The sequence below is a fragment of the Micromys minutus genome, assembly GCF_963924665.1.
Source record: "Micromys minutus genome assembly, chromosome: 9".
Lineage (NCBI taxonomy): Eukaryota > Metazoa > Chordata > Mammalia > Rodentia > Muridae > Micromys > Micromys minutus.
The window spans coordinates 52,143,099-52,166,834 of NC_137978.1; the positions used below are offsets into that span (position 1 = coordinate 52,143,099).

Below are 23,736 nucleotides of genomic sequence, written 5' to 3' on the forward strand. Positions count from 1 at the left end.
TAGGTAGGTAGGTAGGTAGGTAGGTAGGTAGATAGATAGATAGGTAAGTAGGTAGGTAGGTAGGTAGGTAGATAGATAGATAGATAGATAGGTAGGTAGGTAGGTAGATAGATAGGTAAGTAGGTAGGTAGGTAGGTAGATAGATAGATAGATAGATAGATAGATAGATAGATAGATAGGTAGGTAGATAGGTAAGTAGGTAGGTAGGTAGGTAGGTAGGTAGATAGATAGATAGATAGATAGATAGATAGATAGATAGATAGGTAAGTAGGTAGGTAGGTAGGTAGGTAGGTAGGTAGGTAGATAGATAGATAGATAGATAGATAGATAGATAGATAGATAGGTAGATAGGTAAGTAGGTAGGTAGGTAGATAGATAGATAGATAGATAGGTAGGTAGGTAGGTAGGTAGATAGATAGGTAAGTAGGTAGGTAGGTAGGTAGATAGATAGATAGATAGGTAAGTAGGTAGGTAGGTAGGTAGATAGATAGATAGATAGATAGATAGATAGATAGATAGATAGGTAGGTAGGTAGGTAGATAGGTAAGTAGGTAGGTAGGTAGGTAGGTAGGTAGATAGATAGATAGATAGATAGATAGATAGATAGATAGGTAGGTAGGTAGATAGATAGGTAAGTAGGTAGGTAGGTAGGTAGGTAGGTAGGTAGATAGATAGATAGATAGATAGATAGATAGATAGGTAGGTAGGTAGGTAGGTAGATAGATAGGTAAGTAGGTAGGTAGGTAGGTAGGTAGGTAGGTAGATAGATAGATAGATAGATAGATAGATAGATAGATAGATAGGTAGGTAGGTAGGTAGATAGGTAAGTAGGTAGGTAGGTAGGTAGGTAGGTAGATAGATAGATAGATAGATAGATAGGTAGGTAGATAGGTAAGTAGGTAGGTAGGTAGGTAGGTAGGTAGATAGATAGATAGATAGATAGATAGATAGATAGATAGATAGATAGGTAGGTAGGTAGGTAGATAGATAGGTAAGTAGGTAGGTAGGTAGGTAGGTAGGTAGGTAGATAGATAGATAGATAGATAGATAGATAGATAGATAGGTAGGTAGATAGGTAAGTAGGTAGGTAGGTAGATAGATAGATAGATAGGTAAGTAGGTAGGTAGGTAGGTAGATAGATAGATAGATAGATAGATAGATAGATAGATAGATAGATAGATAGGCAGGCAGACAGAAAAACAGAGGTAGTACCATAAGGACATATACTAAAATGCTAATCATGTTTCCTGTCTTCACAGATGGTCCTCAGGTCCATATTCTCTGTCTTTCAGGCTCCTGCTATGGAGCTGCAGTGTGGCTCAATGACACAGCACTTGTCTAGCTTGTTGGGGGGGGGTCTGGTTTCACCCTCTAGACCTTGAAGCTGCTTGCCAAGTCTCCCATTCTAGATACATGATTCTTTTATTTTATTTATTTTTTTAATTAAAAAAAATTGGGGGCATAGGGCCAATCTTTTAAAAACAAAACAAAGCAAAAAACATAGTCCAAGAATTCTAGAAAAGAGGAAGCTGGAGGCACGTGGGTCACTTCTGTGGGGGCTGGGAAGGGTTAGATAGGATGGGTGGGGGACTAGTATAAGGGCTGCCTATGTGACAGGACCTCTAACAGCTGCCTGCCTTGATCTGTCCAGAACCATGAGACTTGCCCTGCTGTGTTTGCTGCTGCTGGCCGGTGAGTGGGGACAGATGAGGGGCTGAGGAGGAAGTGGGACTGGAGGCAGATGATGAGTTTTCCACCCTAGACTGCTCTGATCCTGGGGACACTGGAGCTCCAGTCTCCAACACTTTCACCAGCAGCCAGAAGCCATGAGTTGGGGGGGGGGAAGTTCTGGGGGAGGTCTGACTCTAGCCTGCTTGCAAATTGGCTTCCGTTTTCTTAGTCCGTCTCAAAATATATGATTTTATAAAGATGTTTCATGTTTTTAAAATTGATTTTAAAGCTGGGCAGTAGCAATGTACGCCTTTAATCCCAGCACTCAGGAGGCAGAAGCAGACAGATCTCTGAGTTCGATGCCAGCCCAGTCTGCACAGTGAGCTCTAAGACAGCCAGGGCTCCCACACCCTTGAGAGAATCACTTCCCGGTGGAAACAGTGAAACCACTTAGCAAACATGTAATGGAGCTACATACATCCATCCTTTACCACAGAGACGATGTAACACATTGGCACTCTTCTTGATGGAGCTACAAACCCCCACCAGCCCCTGTCAGCACATCCTAAGCCAAACCATGCAATCTCAATGTCCTCTCCTGCTTAGTGGACCACAGCATCCTCTCTGTACCACTGAAGAACCCCTATGGAGAAAATGGTTGCCAGGTGTTACAGGAGAGCCAAGCATCAAAATGACAGCGGTGTCTCTTCTGGTCACTTATTCCTCGCCCCTGGGCATGGAAGGATGGGGGAATCTAAGACTGGGAAAAGCTATTGAGACAGGAGTTGCTGACAAGCTTTGGTACACACCACTTGGGTTTGTACCTCATTACCAATTGATGAGCAAGGAGACCACACAAAGCATACAGAATCTAAACTGAATGCAAGCTGTCCTCACTGGGGAGAGATTTGAGTGCCTCTTTGTGAGTCGAAATCGAAAGGGCTAGCTTTGAAGCAAAGAAATAGGGGGCCAGCCTGGTGTGCTAGCTCACACCTGTAATCCCGGCACTCAGGAGACTGAGACAGGAGGATAACCATGAGTTCAAGTCTAACCTGCACTACCGAGGGAAACTTTGTCTGGGGGTGGAGGGACTTGGAGAGACAGACAGAGAGGCCGAGAAAGGCAAGATTCTGAATTCAGATCTCCAGCTGGTGCCCAAGATGGATTCTGTCTTTGCAGTTGACTGCTTTGAGGTTCTTCATCATGGAATCTGAGATTTTTTCCCCCTCTAATTCCAGATGGAAATTCTAGATGATTTCCAGGGATCTGGGGTCACTTAGCACAGCCAAGCATAAGCAAGGACTCACTTTAACAATTTTTTATCCAGGAACGCTGTGCTGAAGAGGAACATGTTCACAGATTCCCACACAAGGGGAAACCTTCACCCACACAACAGCCAGTCACTTCTGACTGCAGCCCATGGCCACGGGATTATAATCTCTCTTTGTCCATTGCACCAATGCTTTTCAGGGCCCATTTCTCACACCTCGTGACTGTCCCCACTCTGCACTCCCTGTGTTTTTGAAGAATTGTCTTCATCTTGTCTGTCTCTCCCAACTCTCCCCTGAACCCATCAACTCCGTCTGTTTTCTTCCTCCTAATTTAACATAATGTGTTCCTCTCTCCCAATAAAGCAGATTTCCCATAAGATCCATTCTAGCCAGCAGCTACCAGGCCTAAAATGAGCAGCGCTGATTTCTAAATCACTCCGCCTCCCTGGAGACCTACCGGGCAGCTTCGAAGCACAGATTTCTCTAGAGAGGAAGGGCAGGAGGGCTGTGGGAGGGAGGGTGAGTCAGGCCTCCTCTTCCCGTTCCTAGTGGGAAATCAATGCTCAGAGACAGAGAGAAACCAGAAGGCATCGCTTTTGATTCTGGCTCGATTTTCTTCCTTCTAGGACCTGGGGTGAGTCAGGGGGCTTGAGGGATCGTCCAGTTGGTAAAGCTCTTGCCTTGCGAACGTAAGAGTCTGCATTTGACCCTCTGAACTCGAGCGGCGAGGGCAAGTGTGGAGGCTTGTACAGGAGAATCCCTGGGCTCACAGGTTAGCCAGAGGAGCTTAGTTGGTGAGCTTCAGGCTAATGATGGTGCTTGTCTCTGAAGGCACCTGCACTCACAACCACATGCTTGCCCATGCACATGTGTGCCACACACACACACACACACACACACACACACACACACACACACCTTTGTAATAGCAGGAGCAGCGGCCACCATTTGATGATGCAATCATGTCAAGTCCCTTGCTTGGCCCAGCACTGTTGCTCCACCCTCCCCACCCCATACCTGTAGAACCCTGGGACCCCCACTTCACCCCTTTCCTCGTTGTTTGGCTGCTTGGCAGGCATAACTATAACCCAGGGAGGGCTCCTGAACCTGAGCAAGATGGTCAGCCACGTGACTGGGAAGAAAGCCATCTTCAACTACTGGCCCTATGGCTGTCACTGTGGATTGGGTGGCAAAGGACAACCCAAAGATGCCACAGACTGGTAAACTCCCCCTCCCTGGCCTACTTGGGACTCTCCTTCCTTCTATATCCACTGATCCAGTTAGCAAATGCACTTTGCTGAACATGTCCCACAAGCTAGGAATTTTGCTAAGTGCTAATCTGGTCCCAAGCCTCTTGAAGCTGGTCTTTCTAGAAGGTTCTGCAGAACGCCTGAAGTCTTCCTAACCGAGCTCTAAGAGCCCATACCTCCTCTTACCATTACACATGTATCCTGAAGCCCAGGCTTTTTGTCTGTTCTCATTTGGTTTTTCACCACCATTCTGAGAGCCAGCCAGAGATGTCACATGACCTTGGCTAAGTGTCTTAACCCCTAGAATTTTGTTTCCTTGTCTGTGAAAAGGGGATGATCCCAGCACCCCCATCATGGGGTAGTCACAGGGACTAAAAGGGAGTATGTGCCTGGAACAAGAAAGGGGACCTTTGATCAACAGCAGCTCTCGTGACCTCATGGGAACCCCGATGTCTTTGATCATCCCTGGCATGCATGTGGAGGTTTGGGGGAGACAGAGACCAGTGTTGACTAATGGCTCCTACAGCTGTGCTCCCTGCCCACCTCTCCCTGTAGGTGCTGTCGAAAGCATGATTGTTGCTATGCCCACCTGAAGACTGACAGATGCAAGATCCTGACAGACAATTACAAATACACCATTTCCCAGGGCGTCATCCAGTGCTGTGAGTTATCTGGGGTTATGGGCCTAGGAAACCCTGGCCTTCCCTGCTTCCATAGACCCAGTGTGGCACTACATGATGCGCTGACACCTGATGCTATTCCTCTCTCAGTGGGGTGGGCAGTGAGGGACAGTGGAGGTGAAGGTACAGAGAGGACCAAGGGGACACCCCTAGCCTTTTGGTGTCCAGAACACAGGTCCATCACTGAACTGCCATGCACACAACACTGTTTAACCTCACTGAAGTTCCATGCTCTCCTCGGTCACCTGCCTAACCAAGCCAACAAGAAGAACTTCAAGAGGTGCTAGCCACTCCCATTCACATAGGTACCCCCAACCTGGTTTTCTACTTTTATCACAATCAGACCCCAAAACACCTCACCTTAAGGTTAATAAAACCGGGGAAGCTAATGCAGATACTCCCCTGTGGCGAAACTTGCTCGATACCCCAGCTTTCACTCGGAGCAGTGGTCCGAGCTGGGGACGGATCCTTGACATGCCTCCTACAGACCTATGTCTCCCACACGTCTCCTTGGCCCTGTTCATTCCCTCTGTGGCCCTCTGCCACCTTCCTTCCCACCTGTCCATCGGACTCAGCTTCCTCCCTCCAGGACGAGCCCCTGAACTCAATGGTTGTTCATTGAACAGATGTGAAAATGGGTAACAGAATAAGAACCCAGAGAGGTGGGGGGCATGTGCACCATCCAGTCGGAGAGGCTATGTCCAAAGATGAGTGGGAGACCATGTTGGTCTCGGGGCCCCTTTTGTACCCCACAGGCAGTCTCAGGAAGGGACAGATTCTAAGCCATTCCTGTTTCTTCTGCCCACAGCTGACAGTGGGAGCTGGTGTGAAAGGCAACTGTGTGCTTGTGACAAGGAGGTGGCCTTGTGCCTGAAGCAAAACCTGAGCAGCTACAACAAGCGACTGCGTTACTACTGGCGGCCCCGTTGTGAAGGCAAGGTTCCCACATGCTAGGAGTGTGCCCTCTGTCTGTCCCCCGGATTCCACCTTGTTCTAGGGCATCTCAAACATTGAAGTCCTTCAGGTTGCTGCCTCGCACCCTGGTGTCTAGTCTCCTGGGCCAGCTGGCTTTTAAAGTCCTCCTTGCAGAAGGAGCTGACCCTGAGGACATCCTATTAGTGCCTCTCTGCCGTAAAGGACCTTTCTGATCTTTCTATCCACGACTCTCCTCTCCCCTCAAACTCTGGTCTTTCTAGGCCTAGGATAAAACCTCACGTATCTGCTCAGAGCCCTATGTCCTCCTCAACCAAGCTGTGAGGTCCTCCAGGTTGAGCCCTGCCCCATCTCAGACTCAGTGGTATCCTGATGTCTAGGTAGTCTCCTAGAGCCAAGCCCATTATGGGCTCCAAAGAAGACAGGACTTAAGTGTTAGGGAAGCTTCATCTTGTTGCTCCTGGTGTTGAAGCTTGGCCTGCTGTTTTTTGTCTCTTGTGATTTCTCTGGGATCCCTTGTTGCATACAGTTTAGGCTCCGTGGCCCATCCTTTGGAAGCCACTCTTGGCTAGCCCTTCTCCCCAGCGCTAAGGACGTCTGGGTGGCATAACACCCCACTTTTCTCCTGAGACCAGGGTGATGAGATGCTCTGGTACTTTTGTCCCGTCCCAGGCTTGGTTTCTTTCTCTGGAAACTTTCTCCAAAGAGCCCTTTCAATAAACAACTTTCACAAAAGCATCTGACTCAGGCTCTACCTCCGGGGAAACACATTGTAGCAACATTTATAAATTCCATGACTTCCCTCCCTCCCAGAACCACTGGCCTAATTACAAACCTCAGAACTGACACTGTAGCTAAAGAAAGTGTGTGGTTATTAGCAAATTCAGAGCCAGAATCCTTGGAAGATCAACATCCCGTATGAAGGAAGGGGGAGGGCTAGGGTTTGGGGATGGCTTTGATGGCTATCCTTTTTGGCCCAAACTGACCCAGCCTACCTTCATCCTTGCTGGTATTGAAGGGACGCTATCCAGACAGGACCTGGCAAATATGGCTCTACCAGGCCTTACCCTTTGCTCCCATTCCTTCTGCCTTGCCTAAATAAATAAATAAGTAAATAAATAAATAAATAAATAAATAAATAACCAACAACAACAAAACCATTAGATTGCATTTCTAAAGCTAGCCCCCAAAGTCTCTCGTACCACTGCACCTAACCCATTCTAACCCTTTCCCGCTTCTGATGAATTACAGCTGCTAGGTCATTGGCTGATGTTTTTCTGTCTGAGTCAGAAAGCAGCCACTTTAACTTTTCTTCCCCGCTTAATAAAATATCTCTCTGCGAAAACGGGTCTTTGGATGTGATTTGTGACTAATCCAGGGTCCGGAAGGGAGCCCCATCTTGAGAGGGTCTCCTTCAGGGATCACCAAGGTCCCCATGGTTGGTTGGGCTGATGTAGCATCTGAGACAGAACACAGTTGGCAAAAGGTATCATCTGGCAGGGTCCAGGCTGGTATTTTCCTGGCAACAAGGATTTCAGAGAATATCTGTTACTCTTATGTGACTAGCTGTGTTTCCAACCTCAGGGTTGAGGTAACCTCCTGTGGCCTACCCTAGCAAGACAGAGAAATTTTCTCAAAACCCCAGTGAGGCAGAGAAACCCCAGCTATGGGTTCTGGGTTCAAATTCCCACAGTTGAAATGCTCATTTAAGTGGGGGGGGGGTGAGAGAAGGAAGCTGTGTGGGGAGACACAAGGCTTATGGTGAACTTAAAACTGCCACTTTATTTATTTTTGAAGTCTTCTGAAAAAGAATTCCAGGCTGTGCGTGATGGTGTCTAAGTCTGAGACAAGAAAATGGCTAAGAGGAAGAGAGACAGACAGAGGGGGGGGAAGGGAGGGAGGGAGGGATAGAGGGAGAGGGAGAAGAGAAAAGAAGCAAGGTGTGTCTGGAAATTGGGGGTGCCACGGTGGGGGTAGGGTGAGGGGAACTTGGTTCCCAGCTTGGCTCTTTGGTGGCTTGAAGATGTCTTCAGAGCACGGTTTCTTTCCTGCCCTTGCCTAGGCTACCCTCATTCTGCCAGTTTCCTGCCTGGGCAGGCTCTCCTTGGCTCCAATAGCAGCCATGGGTCTCCAGACCGCTAGACATTACAGTGATTTTTGTCTCTTCCACCATGAAGTTAACTTCCCCTAGGGCCTAACCACCCTGAACCTGAGCTGCCTTAAGAGAGCAGGGGTACCCTGGGTGGCTTAGACCGCCATGAATTTCGTTGTCCTGACATGTGCAGATTAGGCTTGTGATCTGCACTGCAAGGTCTGGGGAAGACAGCTTTGATTCCGAGTTACAAAGTAGCGGCTCCCTCTATTTTGAGCAAATGCTGAGGCTGGATGACAGAATCTTACTGTGCACACAGACAGGTCCGGACCACCTGATCAGCAAGAGCCACCAGGCACTGAATGATAAACGCCTTTCTCACATCTTGCAGAGGCACGGCAAGGTGAACCAGAAAGGGCTAAGAGTCAGCAATATTACCATCGGAGAGGCTGGAGATGTAGCTCAGTCAACAGAAGGCTTGTCTAGCATGTATGAAGCCCTGGGTTCAACCCTCACCAACAAATAAAATGAGGTATTGCGGTGCACTGTCTTAATCCCAGCACTCTAGAGGTAGAGGCAGGAGGACTAGAAGTTCAAGGTTACTGGGTGTTGCTGTTAGTGGTGTGGTGCACACTTTTAATCCAAGTACTAGGGAGATAGAGGCAGGTGGATCTCTGTAAGTTCGAGGCCAGCCTGGTCTACAGAGTGAGTTTCAGGACAGCCAGGGCTACACAGAGAAACCCTGTCTGGGAAAACAAGAAGAAGGAGAAGAAGGAGGAGGAGAGGAAGAGGAGGAGGAGTTGTTCAAGGTCATCCTTAACTACTTACTGGTTAAAGCACCCTGTCTGGCCATCTTGGTGGGTAGCTCAAGAGAACTTGAATTGTGGCCAGGTCCTTGTCTTGCCTCTGCCTCAATTTGCCTTGATCGAGCTCTGTGGCTTAACTGACCTCCAATGCCCTCTCCCATCAGCTTCGGAATAACTTAGCTGGGGTCCTTCAATGCCTCAGCCTCTGGGCTCTCACCTCTACCTGCAGGGAGGCCTTTGAGCGCCGTAACTTCTTTGAATTCTTTCCCAGCCATTCTGAACCCTGATTGAAGTGTGGAGTGTGACCCAAGAGCACCCATCAATACTTAAGATTGGAATAAAAGGACCCATGATGGCCAACATTCATTCTACCAAGGGAGATAAGGATTACTTGGTACATTCTAGCCAATGAGCCCAAAGATGCTGATGTTACTTGTGAATCTATTGCGGAAAGACACAGGTCTGTGCTTGTGACACCGTGACTCACTACTGAGAGGCTGTTAGTGTCCCAGAAGATGTGTGGCTGATAGACTCAGGAGGCCCACATGTCTGAGGGTTCTTCTGAACAAATTTTCTATTACCGAAACTGGGCAAAAAAGCAGAAAAGAGGGAGAGACTCCAGGGTATGGTTGGTGAAGCAATGATGAAGCCAGGAGGAAGTATCTCCTCATTCCTGATCCCTCCAGTCTAGGTCTACCAAGGAGTGCCCTGTGGGTAAGGGGTGGGCAGCTCAAACACCTGTCAAACACCCAGGAGCACACTCCTTCCACCTCAGACACAGGTGTTGTTACCTGTGCTACTGAAACCTCAGGAATGAGTCAGCCACTGATAAGCACCGGGGTTGGAATTCGAACCCAGAGCTCTCTGGCTGCAGGGCCCTGTCCCACCCTTACTCCTACGCTGTTAACTGGGGCAGCGTCTGACTCAGCCCAGATACCCCTCCAGTGGATTAGCCATGCCCGTGGACCATGCAGTGAGGGTGGGGTGGAGTGACACAAAGGGACCGGAGAATAGTTATGACCACACAGTGGCAGTGATGGTGTTCAAGCCAAGCCTGGGGCCAATAGTAGATTGATGGAGGACACTTGATGACCTCTTCTAGCTTCTGCTCGAACTGCCAGTGTGTGTGTGTGTGTGTGTGTGTGTGTGTGTGTGTGTGTGTCAGAGAGAGAGACAAAGAAACAGAGAGACAGTGAAAACAGAGAGAGAGTGAGAGAGGAAAGGAGGGGAGAGAGAGAAACATAGACAGGCAGGGAGAATGTGAGAAAGAGGGGAGGGAGGGAGAGAGAGAGTTCGAGAGAAAAACAGAGGAGAGAGAAACAGAGACAGACTGTGGGGGGAAGGAAGAGGGAGAGAGAGAAGGAGAGAGAGAGAGAGAGAGAGAGAGAGAGAGAGAAGGAGAGAGATCTGGGTTCAATCTACAGCAGCCCCTTCCCCCGCCCTTGACTGATGCAATCCTCTGGCCTTGTGGATTCAGGGTCAGGCCTCCATGGACCAACTCAAAGTGAGGTGAGGTGCCTGGTAATACCTTTGACAGGTCCCTGTCTGTTTTTCTAGCTTGATCCTGCCCCAAGTACCTGTGTCCCTTCCATCCATCTTCCCCTCCTTATGACATGCTTAGTGTGACTGGGCTGCTGCTATTCCACACTCTACCATGGCGTCCCCTTGAGGGACAGCGGAGTACAGAAACATTTTCACTTAGAATTTCTGTCACCTATCCTCATTCCCGAGAGTTGGCAAATGCCTCGCTTCCCAGAGTGCCGGGAAAGGCAGAGTCAGGGCCTGGCTGTAGGCTGACTCAGGTTGCTTTCTGTGGGCTGCTCACTACTTAGTTTCTTTGTAACAACAAGGTCTTGGGAACCTTCTCTGGCCTTAGAGTTGCTAAGCAATAGAAGATAACCTTGAACTCTAGATACTGCTTCTGCCGAGTGCTGTGGTTGCTGCTGTGTTCTAACACACCAGCTTATGCCTAAGGTGTGTGGAGACCTACCTCAAGGCTCCCTGAATGCTGGGCAAACATTCTACCTATTCATCCCTTCCTTTGAGTTTTTGAAAACATAAAAATAACAGGAGTGGAGGGTATTCTGAGAAAGCTCACAGCTGGCCAGGGGAAGCAAGCTGAGGCTCCGGTTCCTTTCCAGTTTCTGCTTCCTCCGTGAGGGCTCAAGCTATATTTCACGTTTAAACTACTGTGCTTAAGAGATCTATAAACAACAGGCCTCTAACTGGTAAGCCCCACTTGCCGGGGTACAGATAACTTCCTGGAATATTGGGGGGTTTTGTTCATGTAAGATAATAAACCATGTGTTTTTGCTTCTGTAAACAAGCTTGGTTGCCCCAACTACACAGGATGTGTACGTGGGAGAGACGTAGGCAGGAAGTGCGACCGGATGAATGTTTGTCCCTGATTGAACGAAGGCTGGAAGTATGCGGCTTTGTGGGGTTTGCCTGTAACTAATGGAGTTTGGGGTCAGCCATTCTCTGGGAACTGCAGTATGCATCTGGGCGGTGCCCACCGTCCTGCTCAGTGTTTAAAAAAGCGTGCTTCAAATTTGGCTCAAAACCTGTGATGGCGGTCTTATTCTTTCCCTGTGGGACTAACACTCCATTTTAGGGTCTCTCTTGGAAGTGCTTCCAGCTTAACTAGCTCATCCTACGTCCCTACCCTTGACCTCCCAGAGCTCAGCTGTCCCTCAAAGAAAATAATCAGGCACCTTCCAGTTCCCCCTCTCTACGGTCACTCTTCCTCCCATCTCTCGCCTCCCTCCTCCCTCCCTTCCCTTCTCTTTCCCCCTTTTTTCTCTCTCCATACTTTTTCCATCTCTCTCCTTCCTCTTCCCATCCCCCTCCTTCTTTCTCCTCCCTCCTCCCTTTCTCCCTCTCCCTCCCCCTCCCTCTCAAGCTCCTTCCCCTCCCTCCACTCTCCCTCCCTCCCTCCCTCCCTCCTTCCTCTCCCATCTTTATTTTTAAAATGGAGCCTCTAGCTAACCTGGTTTAGATGGTTCTGGTCTGGATCTCACCTTGGAGCCTTGGCCAACCTTGAACTTGCTGATTCCCTCTTTCTGCTTTCTGTTTTCTAATTGCTCCTGGTCCTTCACTCATTCAGCTTCCCTCCCCCCCCACCCCCCACCCCTGCATACCCAACACTCAACTAGAATCTAAAGGCGAGGCAGTGGTGGACTGCAACATTCCAGCATCCACACCGTCTGGGAGAGGGGCTAGGCAATTCTAACCAGAAGTAAATGAATAACGAGTAAGGCCTGCTAGGAAAGCCCGTGCTGTTTCTCCCAACTGGGCATATCCTCGCTGTGTGGGCTGGAGTTACTGGCTTTACTTCCCTTGTCCTCAGTTTGTGACAGAGCGATAAAAGGAAGATGGGGTGTCAGGCTGAGATGGACTTTTTTAGTGAATCTGCATCCCTTTTTGGGTGAGTACTTCCCTCTGATGGGAAGGGAAGGCTCCAGGTCAGGATCTGCTCTGTTCTGTGAGGTTTTTCAGGCTGTACTGAGGAGCTGAGGGCCAGACAGACAGACAGAGTCCAGGTAGATCAATGAACCTTTCCCATTAGCACTGAACATGGCCGGCTTTGGCTTCTTCTCCCAATACAAAGATTTGGTGGGTTTTCCCCTCTCTTCACTGTTTTGTGGAACTTTCAAATCTCCCAGGTAGGGATGGGTTCCTGTGGTGGGAATTGGACAGTTTCCCTTGCTTTGTGTAGATTTTACAATCCCTTCAATTGCCCAAACCAGCCAACCTGGGAGAGAGGGGTATCCCCCATCCCCAAACCTATGATAGTTTTTGCTTGCCAGATAGACTCAGACTCCAGGTCTAGGTACTGGATCCTACTGAGAAGTCCACACAGTGCACATGCATCTGTGTGTGTGCACACATGCGTGTGCATTCTTACATGTGCATGTGTGTATTTTCTGCTTTCAACATGGCTGATGCAAACGAAAAAATGTTTTATTCTTTAGGTTGGAGGAGAACAAGTCCACACCTGCAACCCTAGACAACATCACCCTGACAACCTCAGTATCTTGCTCTAATTGGTTTTCTGGGTGGACCAAATAAACAGCTCCATTTCGGTCACCACCCATGCAGCAGACTGACAACAGCTTACTCTGGGAAGTTGAAAGGGAGCCACCCTGTACATTTACAGGGCTGAACTGAGACTGTTGGGGCACACAGGTGTATTAAAATCATATCCGAGAAATCAGGCTCCAGAACTCATTTAACATATTAGACTTCGGGAAGGTTGTACATCTTTCACCTGTACCCCATAAAGAGATGGACACCTAGCCCCGCCAGCCTGTCTTCTGATACTTTCCTGTGTCCTGCATTGTCCCTGAGGCTTCAGTTTAGCTCAGCCCTGACCTTACCTCCAAGGCACGGACAAGGCCCACTTAACTGCAGTGCCCGTACACCTGCGTGCCCACCCAGACCCAGACCTGGACCCTCTGGCTATGCTCCTCTACTGGGGCTAATTTGGAGTTCGTCATCTTACTAATACAGACGCTACTGTCGTTTCTGTCTGCCCAATTCTGCGTCCTCCAAGATCTGTCGCAGCCTCTCAGACTTGCATTCCATCTGTAAACCACATATACCCAGACCAATAACTAGACAGACAGAAGAGTGATAGACAGACAGACAGAAGGGTGAGATGATAGATAGGTAGATAGATAGATAGATAGATAGATAGATAGATAGATAGATAGGTAGATAGATAGATAGATAGATAGATAGATAGATAGATAGATAGATGGATGAATGATAGATAGATGGATGGATCCATGGATGGATGGATGGATGGATGGATGGATGGATGGATGGATGGATGTAGGCATGGTGGGTTACGTGGGATGATTGGTCAAAGAAAGAGAACCATTTCAGGATGAATTTAGGGTTCCTAGCAGCAGGGAGGGGGACCAGCCTCTGAAGGACAGAATGCCAATGGTCTCCTTGAAGCTCTTTTTATTGTCGCACAAAATACACCTTTAGCAAGTCCATTTCCACATGCCAAATTTTCTTCTGGGACTTATCCCGAAAGACCCATCACTGAAGCAATTCCCAGCCGTGGAAGACTTCCTGCTTTGCCAGGCCTGTCCCCGAACTAAGATATGTAAAGGCTCAAAGAGATGTTCAAAGGAATAACCCCATAAAGTCTCAGGTAACAATTACTGACAAAGGCTGGCTACCTCACAGCTTAGGTGCTATCCCTCCATCTTCCAGGTTCTGCTAAAATTCTGCAACAGGTAGATACATAGACAGACAGACAGATAGGCAAGATAGGCAGATGGATGAATAGATAAGTGGATGGGTGGGTGGATGAATAGATAGGTGGATGGGTGGGTGGATGAATAGATAGGTGGATGGGTAGATGGGTGGATGGATAGAGATAGGTAGGTAGACTGAATACTGTCTATTCAGTGGGTATTATACAATGAGTTGCTGTTACTGAAACTTCTGCATTCTGTGATTCATTACTGATAAGACACAAGTGTGCTTGCCTTGTGTTTCTTGTGCACACATGACAGGCAGGGTGGCAGAGGCATGTGCTTAACTTGAAGGGACACAGCTTATCACCTCCATGACCCTTCTATCTCCACCCCCTCCATGTTGGGATTACAGACACTACCAGGCCCGGCTCCTGATGTGGCCGTCCGGATGGTCTCCCTGTTTGCATGGCAGGCACTTTGCCGATGGAGACACCTCAGCCTCAGCAGCTGCACTTTGAATGGTCGCTAACTGGAGATGCACTGGTTGTGCCTGGCCTGGGCTCGCCCTCTGAAGAAACGCTTCTCCTCTAACACTCTGCCCCAACCAACACTCATCCCACCTGCCTCCCCTGAACACCTAAACAGCCAAGATCCAGCCTCTCACCAGTCCAGGACTAACACCGTCTATCCCTTGAGTCAAGGTACAGTCACTGAGCCAAAAGACAAGTCACATTCTAGACTGAACTCTAGCCGAGCAGACTATATGGGCCTCTACCACTCACCGACAGCTCATCCATCCAACCTCAGCCTCTTGCAGGACCTTCCCAGGGACCGCTGAATACTTGCTTCTTTTATTTTATTTCAGACCTCTCCTTTATTTATTTAAAGTCTCCAGGAAGTGATCCACAATCACTAGTTTCCTCCATCCCCTCCGCTGTTGCCGTGATTGAATACGCTGGCAGAAAATATCTTCCCGGAGAAAGGATTTCTTTAAGTTCCACAGTACAGTCCGTCATGGTGAGGAAATCGAGGCAGCAGGAGCTTCAAGTGTACCCCACTTGCAACCAGGAAACGAGAGGAATGCATGTGTGCTTGCTAAACCCAGCTGGCTTTCTCTGTTTTATTACAGCCGAGGATCCCCTGCCTAGGAATGGCTGCCCCACAGTCAAGAGGGGTCCCCCCTCATCAGCCTACACAATCAAGATAATCACAGGCCTTCTCAGAGGCCCATCCCCTCGCTGAGTCTAGATTCTGGCAGGTTGACAATCAACTCTAACCACCACAGTAGTGAAGGGGAACAGAACACGTTACCCCAACATGTGCTAGGACCGTTGACCAGCAGCCGAGAATTGGTCGTTGTGGGCAGAGAACTCTCAGCCTCCCCTTCTCAGACCGGCAAGGTGTATATGCATTTCCCTTTGAAGAATAAGACCCCTTTCCTCTCGCACTCCTGAAATTCGACATGAGCATCCAGATGACTTTGCACAAACCGACGTACCTTAAAGGCCTTTTATCTTTCACTGCATGTGTTTCCTAACAGTTTCCTCTTCAATTCATCTCCCCTTAAAAGCCAAACTCTTTATTAAAATGATACACACGTTAAAGTTCACCTCACATTTCCATACATGTACATGCACACGTTGGCATATGTGTGTGTGTATATGTCTGTATATGTGTATGCATGTCTCCACCCCACCCCAACCCTCGTCATCTGCCCTCCGCTAGGCCTGCAATTTCTTGTCCGCAAACACTGGGAGATGTGCCGCATGGAAGGCTGGCAGAGAACACCAATGTCATGGCCATGTATGGGGGCTCTGGGTCCCATGGGCAGGATTGTCAGTGGTGGGGGTCTCCTTATTTCCACAGTCACTTGAGTGCATGTCGCTGGCACTCTCTGAGCCTCAGTTACTACCCATGAAGAAGAATTACAGTCCTGTTCCCGGAAGTTTTGAATTGTGATGACGAAACATACTATAAAATAGCACAGGAGCTCATGTGTAACCCAGCATCTGTGGCCACCATGGTGGTTGTCAGCATTGGAGGTGATGGGTGATGTGTTTTATTGACGCTTTTAATGACTGTGTCTTTCTGTCTCTCCCCAGGGCTCATTGTCACCCAGGGTAACTTCTTTGAGCCCTATGAAATGATCCGGCAAGCCACAGAGAAGTGATCTCTCTGCTGTCATTGTGACTTGGGTGGGGAGCCAAGAGTAGCTAATGGATACCACCCAGATGTAACTCTTCTGGGACAGCAGCCTCTCAGCAAAGCCGTGGAGCACTGTTCTGGTCCCTTGAGTTGGCCTGTGAGTGGTCTACGGGGAGGCTTGAATTGCTTGGACCACCCCAAACTCCAGAGTCAGAGAGCCTGTTTTGAGTCCTTCCGCTATCACATACTGGAGTACAACTTTCCCAAAGACTCTTTTCAGTTCTCAGGTTCCCTCTCAGTCCTGTGGGCTTCTGGGAGATTTGCCCTGGGTCAGAAGACTTGAAAAGGGGCAATCCTAAAGTCTTCAGCGTTCCACAGTGCAGTGAGTCTTTAGAACTCCCGATGTTCCACGAAGTTGCAGACCTGCCCAGACTGAGACAGTCTAGAAGGTAATGACAGGCGCACAGTTTACAGCCCACAGGTTTATTGGAAACCTGAGTAAGCTTGGCCCAGCAGCTGGCTTGCTTTGATTCATGGGAAACCAGTCCAGCAACATTCTGAACTCGCTAGAGCAGCAGTTCACGACAGATGACTCAACGAATTTTAGACACAGAGACAAACAATCCCCACTCAGCTCCAGTTGGGTGCTCAGACTTGACAAGTGGCTCGGCTCACGCCCAGATTCCGAATCTTTGCATAAATGAATTCGTGACTCCGAAGTGCAACCTCTTTCCCTCTAAGCGTCTCTTGTGTTTTCCTAGACTCTTTGCTGAGCTGGGAAAAAGATCAGTAAGCCAGTGGCTGTAGACTTGGTGCAGGAGGATTGACCTGATGACCCAGGACCATTTAGAAAGGTTAAGGAAGGGCAGGTGACACAACTTAGTCTATAAAGCGCTTACTCCACGTACAAGAAGATTTCAGTTTGATACCCTAAACCCTAAAACCTATATAAAGTGTCCTTCATGGCACTGAACAGCTTCGACCCCAGGTAAGGAGGCAGGGGATGATGGCTGGCTAGTTTGTACAGCTGCATGAAGAGCCTCGGATTCAATGAGAGCCTCCCAGTATTACCTACCCTCTGACCACATATGTATGTATGTATGTATGTATGTATGTATGTATGTATGTATGTATGTATGTATATGCACACAGGAATTATATATATGCACACAGGAATATGTGTGTACACATGCACAAATACACACAGAAGGGGAATTGGCAGAAAGAGAGAGAGAGAGAGAGAGAGAGAGAGAGAGAGAGAGGGAGAGAGAGGGAGAGGGAGAGAGAGATACAGACAGACTCTCTGGGAGACCAGAAGAGGAAGGGGAACCCCTGCTGGGGAGGATTGAGATGACACACTGTCTTGAAGAGGAAACTCTAGAAAAGATCTTGGTGTAGAAAAGATTTTGGCTGGTTAGGTGGAGCTGGTGCATAGGGCCCGATACACCACACAGGCAAAGGGTGGAGTGTGGGAATTGGTAGCCTCTGGGACCAGCTGCAGGCTGGTTTTCTCGGTGTTCAACTAGAGTCTCCCTGCGGTCACTGCCTTACTCACAACCGCTTTCTACCTCCTGGAAGCTCACTACTGCTTCCCTAAGGGAGAACATCACCCTGTTCGCATCCACTGAGGTGATCCATGAGGGTGAGGGTTGGGAAGGAGAGAGGGGTTCCTTACCTCTGGCTCACGGTTGTCCCAAATCTCCTTCCTTGTGTTTAGGGACTGACATCACGGTTAGAGTGCTCAGGTTCAGTTTGGTGATCCACTCCCATGACACACACCACTTATCAGGCTCTGACTGTATGCCAGGCAATAGAATGTATGCTTGGACCACACTCTATCAGATAGACACTCCCAGCAAGCTAATGAAGGTGTTTATGAGCATACTAGACAGCCATAGAACTGAAGCATGGAGAACAGAAATCAAAGGCCCCGGGGTCACCCAGGGAAGCTGTGAGCCACATTCTGGTTTTTGGATTGTTTGTTTGTTTTTAAAGTTGTTGTTGTGTTTTTAAAGAGTGTGTGTATATGTGTGTGTGTGCGCATGTCTGCACATGAATATAGGTGTCTGAGAGGGCAGGCACTGGATCTCCTAGAGCGGCAGTTATGGGCAGTCGTGAGTTGCCTATTGTGGGGACTGGGGAGACCAGATCATCTGTGAGAGCACTGGGTGCAGAGCCATCTCTCTAGTGCCCCCACCCCCCTTTTAGGGAGAGACCCAAGTAGCCTAGGCTGTCACTGAAGCCTGTCATTGAACACTGAACTCAAGGTCAGCTGAGGATGACCTTGAACTCCTGAACTTTCTGCCTCCATGTCCCAAGTAATGGGAATGCAGGCAAGCACCGAATTCCCGGCCCCATGTCCTATGCATGGCCACTGCCTGTTGATGGTGGCATTCCATGTGGCTTTATGACTTGATAGATACAGCAACAAGTCAGCTGTGCCCATCAAATGGAGTGTCTCGATACAGTCTGGGTCACGAGACCCCCTGGAGTTGCCTCTGAGACAGTAGGCCTTGTGTCATTGTGGGCTTGCTGTTTCCTAAGGTACCCTGTGTCTTATCGTAAAATGCATTTCAGCTGGACATGGTGGTGCACGCCTACAATCCCAGCCTGTCCTACATGGCGAATTCCAGGCCAGCCAGGGCTATATATCAAGACCTGTCTCCCGAACCCCCAGGATAGAAAGAAAGAGGGATGGAAAGAAGGAAAGACAAGAGATAGACAAGCAGACAGACAGAAAGACAGGAGGGAAGAAGGAAATGAGGAAGGGAGGGAGGGAAGAAGGAAAAGGAGAAGGAGGAAGGAAGGAAGCAAGGAAAGAAGAAAGGAAGGAAGGAAGGAAGGAAGGAAGGAAGGAAGGTAGGAAAGAAGAAAGTAAGGGAGAGAGAGAGGAGTGGGGGAAAGGAAATTTACCCTAGTCATCAGGTCTGTCCAGTATATGACCTGTGGGACAGAGCTGGGTGATGTCTTGAGAACTGAGAAATGTTCCCTCTGGCCAGGCCATGACCAGGACAAAGCATCCCCGCTGCTGGCTCATTGCAAAACAAGGGAACAGTACAGCTCTGACAGCTAGAGCCAGTGTTTGTGACATGACAGAGTTCCATGACAGAGAACAAATCACACAGCCAGACATCTGGAGAACAGGACAGAGCTGATCTGCTCTAAACACATCTGAACAGCTGGTCCATCTGGAGGCTCCAGGGTTCTCCCATTCCAGTCTCTCTGTGCAAACCTGTGCTCGGCCAGGCAGCAAGAAGACACACATGTCCCATGTGCATCTTGAGTGGGAATTTAAAGCCTCAACTTCATGGTTTCTTCCTATAAGATCTATATTAACCCTATAAGATCTCCTATTCCTGCTTCTAATTTCACTCAAATACTCTTTGGCACCAATTACTTGGCTATGAAAGGACTATGTGTTTGAATGGGGTGTACATAGTAACCACTGTGGTCACAACTTGAGCCCTGCAGGCTCAAGTTGAAATCCAGTCATAGCCAGGGGACGGTGGCACACACCTTTTATCCCAAAACTCAGGAGGCAGAGGCAGGTCTGAATTTGAGGCCAGTCTGATGTCCAGAGCAAGTTCCAGGACATCCAGAGCTACACAGAGAAACCCTGTCTTGAAAAACAAAGACAAAAAAAGAAATCCAGCTATAAATGCATTTTAAGTAAAACCAATCCCAGATAATCCTGAAGCAAGCCACAAAGCTTCCTTCTGGTTCTGTGTCTTGGGAATTGAAGCGATAGTAACAACGTCTATGCCCATCCAGGGGCCAGGCAGAGGCAGGATACCACTCTGCAACACTGATGCAGGGATCTGACTGGCTTTATTTGGTAGGGGATGTTGGCATTTCTCCTAGGCTCTGCCCCACAGTTACCTGGCAACAGCCAAGTATGCCTGACTCACTGTAAAAGAGGCTACTTGCCCTCTCCTCTCTCCATCTTGCTCTCTTGCCCTTGCTACCTTACCCTCTTCGCCCACCCCTCATTTTCCTCCCCTTCTCTCTTCATATGCTCATGGCTGGCCTCTTCTCTTCTCATCTCCTTTCCTCCTCCTCCTCCTCCTCCTCCTCCTCCTCCTCCTCCTCCTCCTCCTCCTCCCCCTCCTCTTCTTCTTCTTCTTCTTCTTCTCTCTCTCTCTCTCTCTCTCTCTCTCTCTCTCTCACTCTCTCTCTCTCTCTGCCTTTCTCTCAACTCCCCTCCCCATGTCCTGAATAAACTCTATTCTATATTATACCATGTGTGTCTGGTCCCTCAGAGAGAAGGGGTGTTTCAGCATGGCCTGCAGAGGCACCCCCTTTCCTGCACACCATATCCAGCCTCCACCAAACATATCCCTGGCTCCTCTGTCTTCTTATAAAACGGACTACTGGAAGTTAGTAGACCAGACAGCCAGGAAGGGAAAGATGGTTGTGAAGTGGAAGCCAGGAAGGTAAGAGATCCCCACAGGGTAGACTGGGGCCATGCATGTCTCACCATCCTCAGCCTTGGTTGCTGTGTCAAATCCTGCAAAAGCCCCTCCTTCCCTCCCCCCTTTACTGAGTTAAAAACACACCTGGGCCCCCGTGTGGAAGAAGTGTCTCTAAAGGTTTCCACCTGCCAGGTGAGCCAGCCTGCTCAGCAGGTCTGAGGTGCAAGCAGATCTGAGCTTTCTAAGCTCAGACCTTCCAGGTGCAGAGCAAGAAATGTATGTGACATCCCTTCTGCTTTCTAGACAGACTACAAAAATATCTCCCCACTCTGCTCCCTTGCAAACCCAGTGCTTGCAGAGAAAGGAACTCTGGGAAACACCACTCAGACTCGCTCACCACACTCACGCTAAGGGAAACAAAACATGTCTTCCTCCAGACTTGTTGCAAGACCTGGCCCTAGCTCCCAGCTTCTGAGGCAGGAGGATACCATCCATTCCAGCTTGAGCATCAGGCAGCTGGCTGCTCCCATCCTTTCTGCTTACCTTCCTGGGAACCTGTGTGGCCTCAAGCAAAGCACTCCACCTCCCTGAGTCTCTGGTGGCACTCTCCAAGTGGGAAGAGAGCACCTGCCTCACACGGAAATGCTCCGGGCTAGGTAGCACGCACCAGAGCCTAGCTTGATACGCCTGCTAAAACACTAACATGGCTCACTTTGCCCTCTCTTCCTACTTGGTCACCACTAGAAGACTTCCCCATTATCTCCTTTTCAGTCTGGGGACAGCTATGAGCATGTGAACACACACACACACACACACACACACACACATGCACACACTGGTATCTACGTGTTCATTCATTTGGCCTATATTGGTGTCACATTTGAATCCAAAGGCCAGTTTCAGATGCTGGCATGGGCCCTGTGGTCCCAGGACTCTGTCAAGTGTGCATCCATGTTCTCCACTGACTTTTATATCCTGCACATCTCCAACTCTCTTAAAGTGTAGCCATGAAAGTTCAGGGGGTTCTCTGACAGTGTTTCTTCGAGGGACCTGGCAGATCAAACAAAAGGAGATTTCCTTACAGGCGTGGGAGTTCACTCGAGTGCTTCCTCAGAGCTGGTCATGGCTGTGAAGCTGGGTCCAAGATGGCAAAGACCCTGGATGGGGCTCCACAGAGGCAGGATGAATCCTAGAGGCCCGCCAGACTAACCACCACAGGATGGACTCTGGAATTCGAAGAGGCAGTTAGAGCCAAGAAGAAAAGTATCTGGCTCTTGGTTTTAATCCAGGGGTGTCTCCTGGGAAGCCCCAGAATGGGGGAGTCACTGAAGCACCCCACATTCTGTTTTCTTACTTGCTGAACTGGAGTTGCAGATAGTGTGTGATATTGGGCAAAGTGGGGGCTTAGAGTTATGTCTGCCGGTTTAATTCCGTGCTGGTGTTGCTATGCTGTAGTATTTGAGATCAGTCTCCCAACCTCTCCTGGATGTAGTAAATAAATGGAGGCTTTGCCATGGTCCTTTCCAGCCCAAACCCTCTGTGTTGGGCTCCTGTTTTTCTAACCTCACAGCATCCCTGGCTGAGCTTCTTTAGATGCTGAGGCTTGGAGCCAAGAAACCCAGAGAGAAGGACTTGACCACCTGCCCTGCTGTGGAATTTGCCAGCAACATCACACCTAGCCTGACCCCTGACCCTGACAGGAGAAGCAGGGATCCAGGTCTCTTCATGCATCTCAACTGAAGACACCAGGGATCAGAGGACACTTGTGAATCTCACACAAACACACTCAAGGCTGAACTTGGGAAATGATTCTGATTTGGGGGTGAGGGGAGATGTGGGTTTGTTGTTGTTGTTGTTGTTGTTGTTGTTTTAATGTGTGTGAGTACACGTACTTGTACTGATTCCCATGCACGGGAAGTACATGCATGAGTGTGTGCACATGTGCATGTGAGTGTGCCCATGCATGTGTATGTGTGCTCGAGGGCATGCCCTCAAGTGCATATGCATGTGTGTGTGACAGCTTCAGGTGCCATCTCCCCAGCACCCCTCTGATTTTAAAAATTTCATGAGTGAAACCAGCATGTGAGCCCCACTCCGGTACTGTTTAAATATAGTTACTAGCAAACACTAAAACATGCAGATTGAGGGTAATTCAGATAATTAGCTTTATTTAGAAAATGTTTGAACACTAAAGATGTCTAATTACAGATTTCTTGTGTCCTCCGTATGTTCTGGAGATGCGTGTGAAGAAGCCTAGATCCTTCCTCAGGTGGACACCCCTTTATTGTTGAGTATATCCCTTCCTCCAGTCAGGTTGTTATAAAGCGATAGATTTTCCGTGCCCCTAACTCTGAAAAATAGACAGTCATTCTGCCATTGATCGGTAACCCCTTGGATCTTACTTAAACCATTTTTCTCAATGAGCGACATCGAAGAACCCCAGCGCCCCTGTGTCTGCACCAGGTGAGCATGGAAAGCCTCATTTTAATTCGTTAATTGGTCCTTTGTGAGACACAGTCTCATGTAGTCTAGTCTACCGATCCTGCTAGGGAGCAGAGACTGGCCTTGAACTCCTGATTCTCCTGCCTCCACTTCCCAGGTGCTGGGATTAGGGGTGTGCACCAATATGCTCCTGGAAGGAGTCTTGTTTGGTATTTTGAGGAGAGCCAGAGAGATTCAGACTATCCAGAGCAGAAGCCAGGGCTGGGAGCTGATTATTGCCCTTTCTAGCCAAGAGCTCAAAGTGGCATAAGACTGTGTCTCATCTTCCTCCAGAAGAAGCGAGAGCCCCAGGTCTGGCTTGAGAGATCCTAAGGTTTAAGAAAATAAACTCAAGACAGACGTGAAAGGCATCTAAGGCTCTCTCCTGTTTCCTACCTGCATCCCTGAGGGTATGCAGATGCCTCAGGGGTTAGAAAAGCTTTGGTAATCCCACCACAGCCCGGTGAGAGGAAGTGCTGGGGTGTTGTGTTTCTAGCTTTGAGAACGGGTTTTATTTAATATCTACATAGCAGATTTATAGAGTTAATTTGGCTTCTCCTCGAGTCAAAAGCCTCTGGAGGGTGGTAATGACAGTTGGGTTCCAGAAATTGAAAGAAAAGTCAACACAGTGCTGGGATGGAGCTGGGGGGCTCCGGGGCCCAGAGCCAACTTTGCAAGTGCAGGCTCAGCCATCCTGAGAGTCTGCCAACTCTGGATCGGAATCTAGACCTAGGACTCTGGAGGGTAGAGTATAGCCCTGGGGCTCTGTCCAGTCCCAA

The 23,736-nt window shown here is 48.8% G+C and overlaps 1 protein-coding gene across 1 annotated transcript; it reads left to right on the plus strand.

The window, feature by feature from the left end:
* Positions 1 to 1,655: 1,655 nt before the first annotated feature.
* PLA2G2D (phospholipase A2 group IID) lies at positions 1,656 to 5,826 on the plus strand (the record flags this gene model as incomplete). The annotated part of the gene is made up of 4 exons (XM_080920788.1): positions 1,656 to 1,692; positions 4,018 to 4,162; positions 4,748 to 4,854; positions 5,681 to 5,826. 4 exons carry the CDS (start codon positions 1,656 to 1,658, stop codon positions 5,824 to 5,826), a joined length of 435 nt encoding a protein of 144 aa, XP_080776914.1.
* Between the last annotated feature and the right edge of the window lie 17,910 nt (positions 5,827 to 23,736).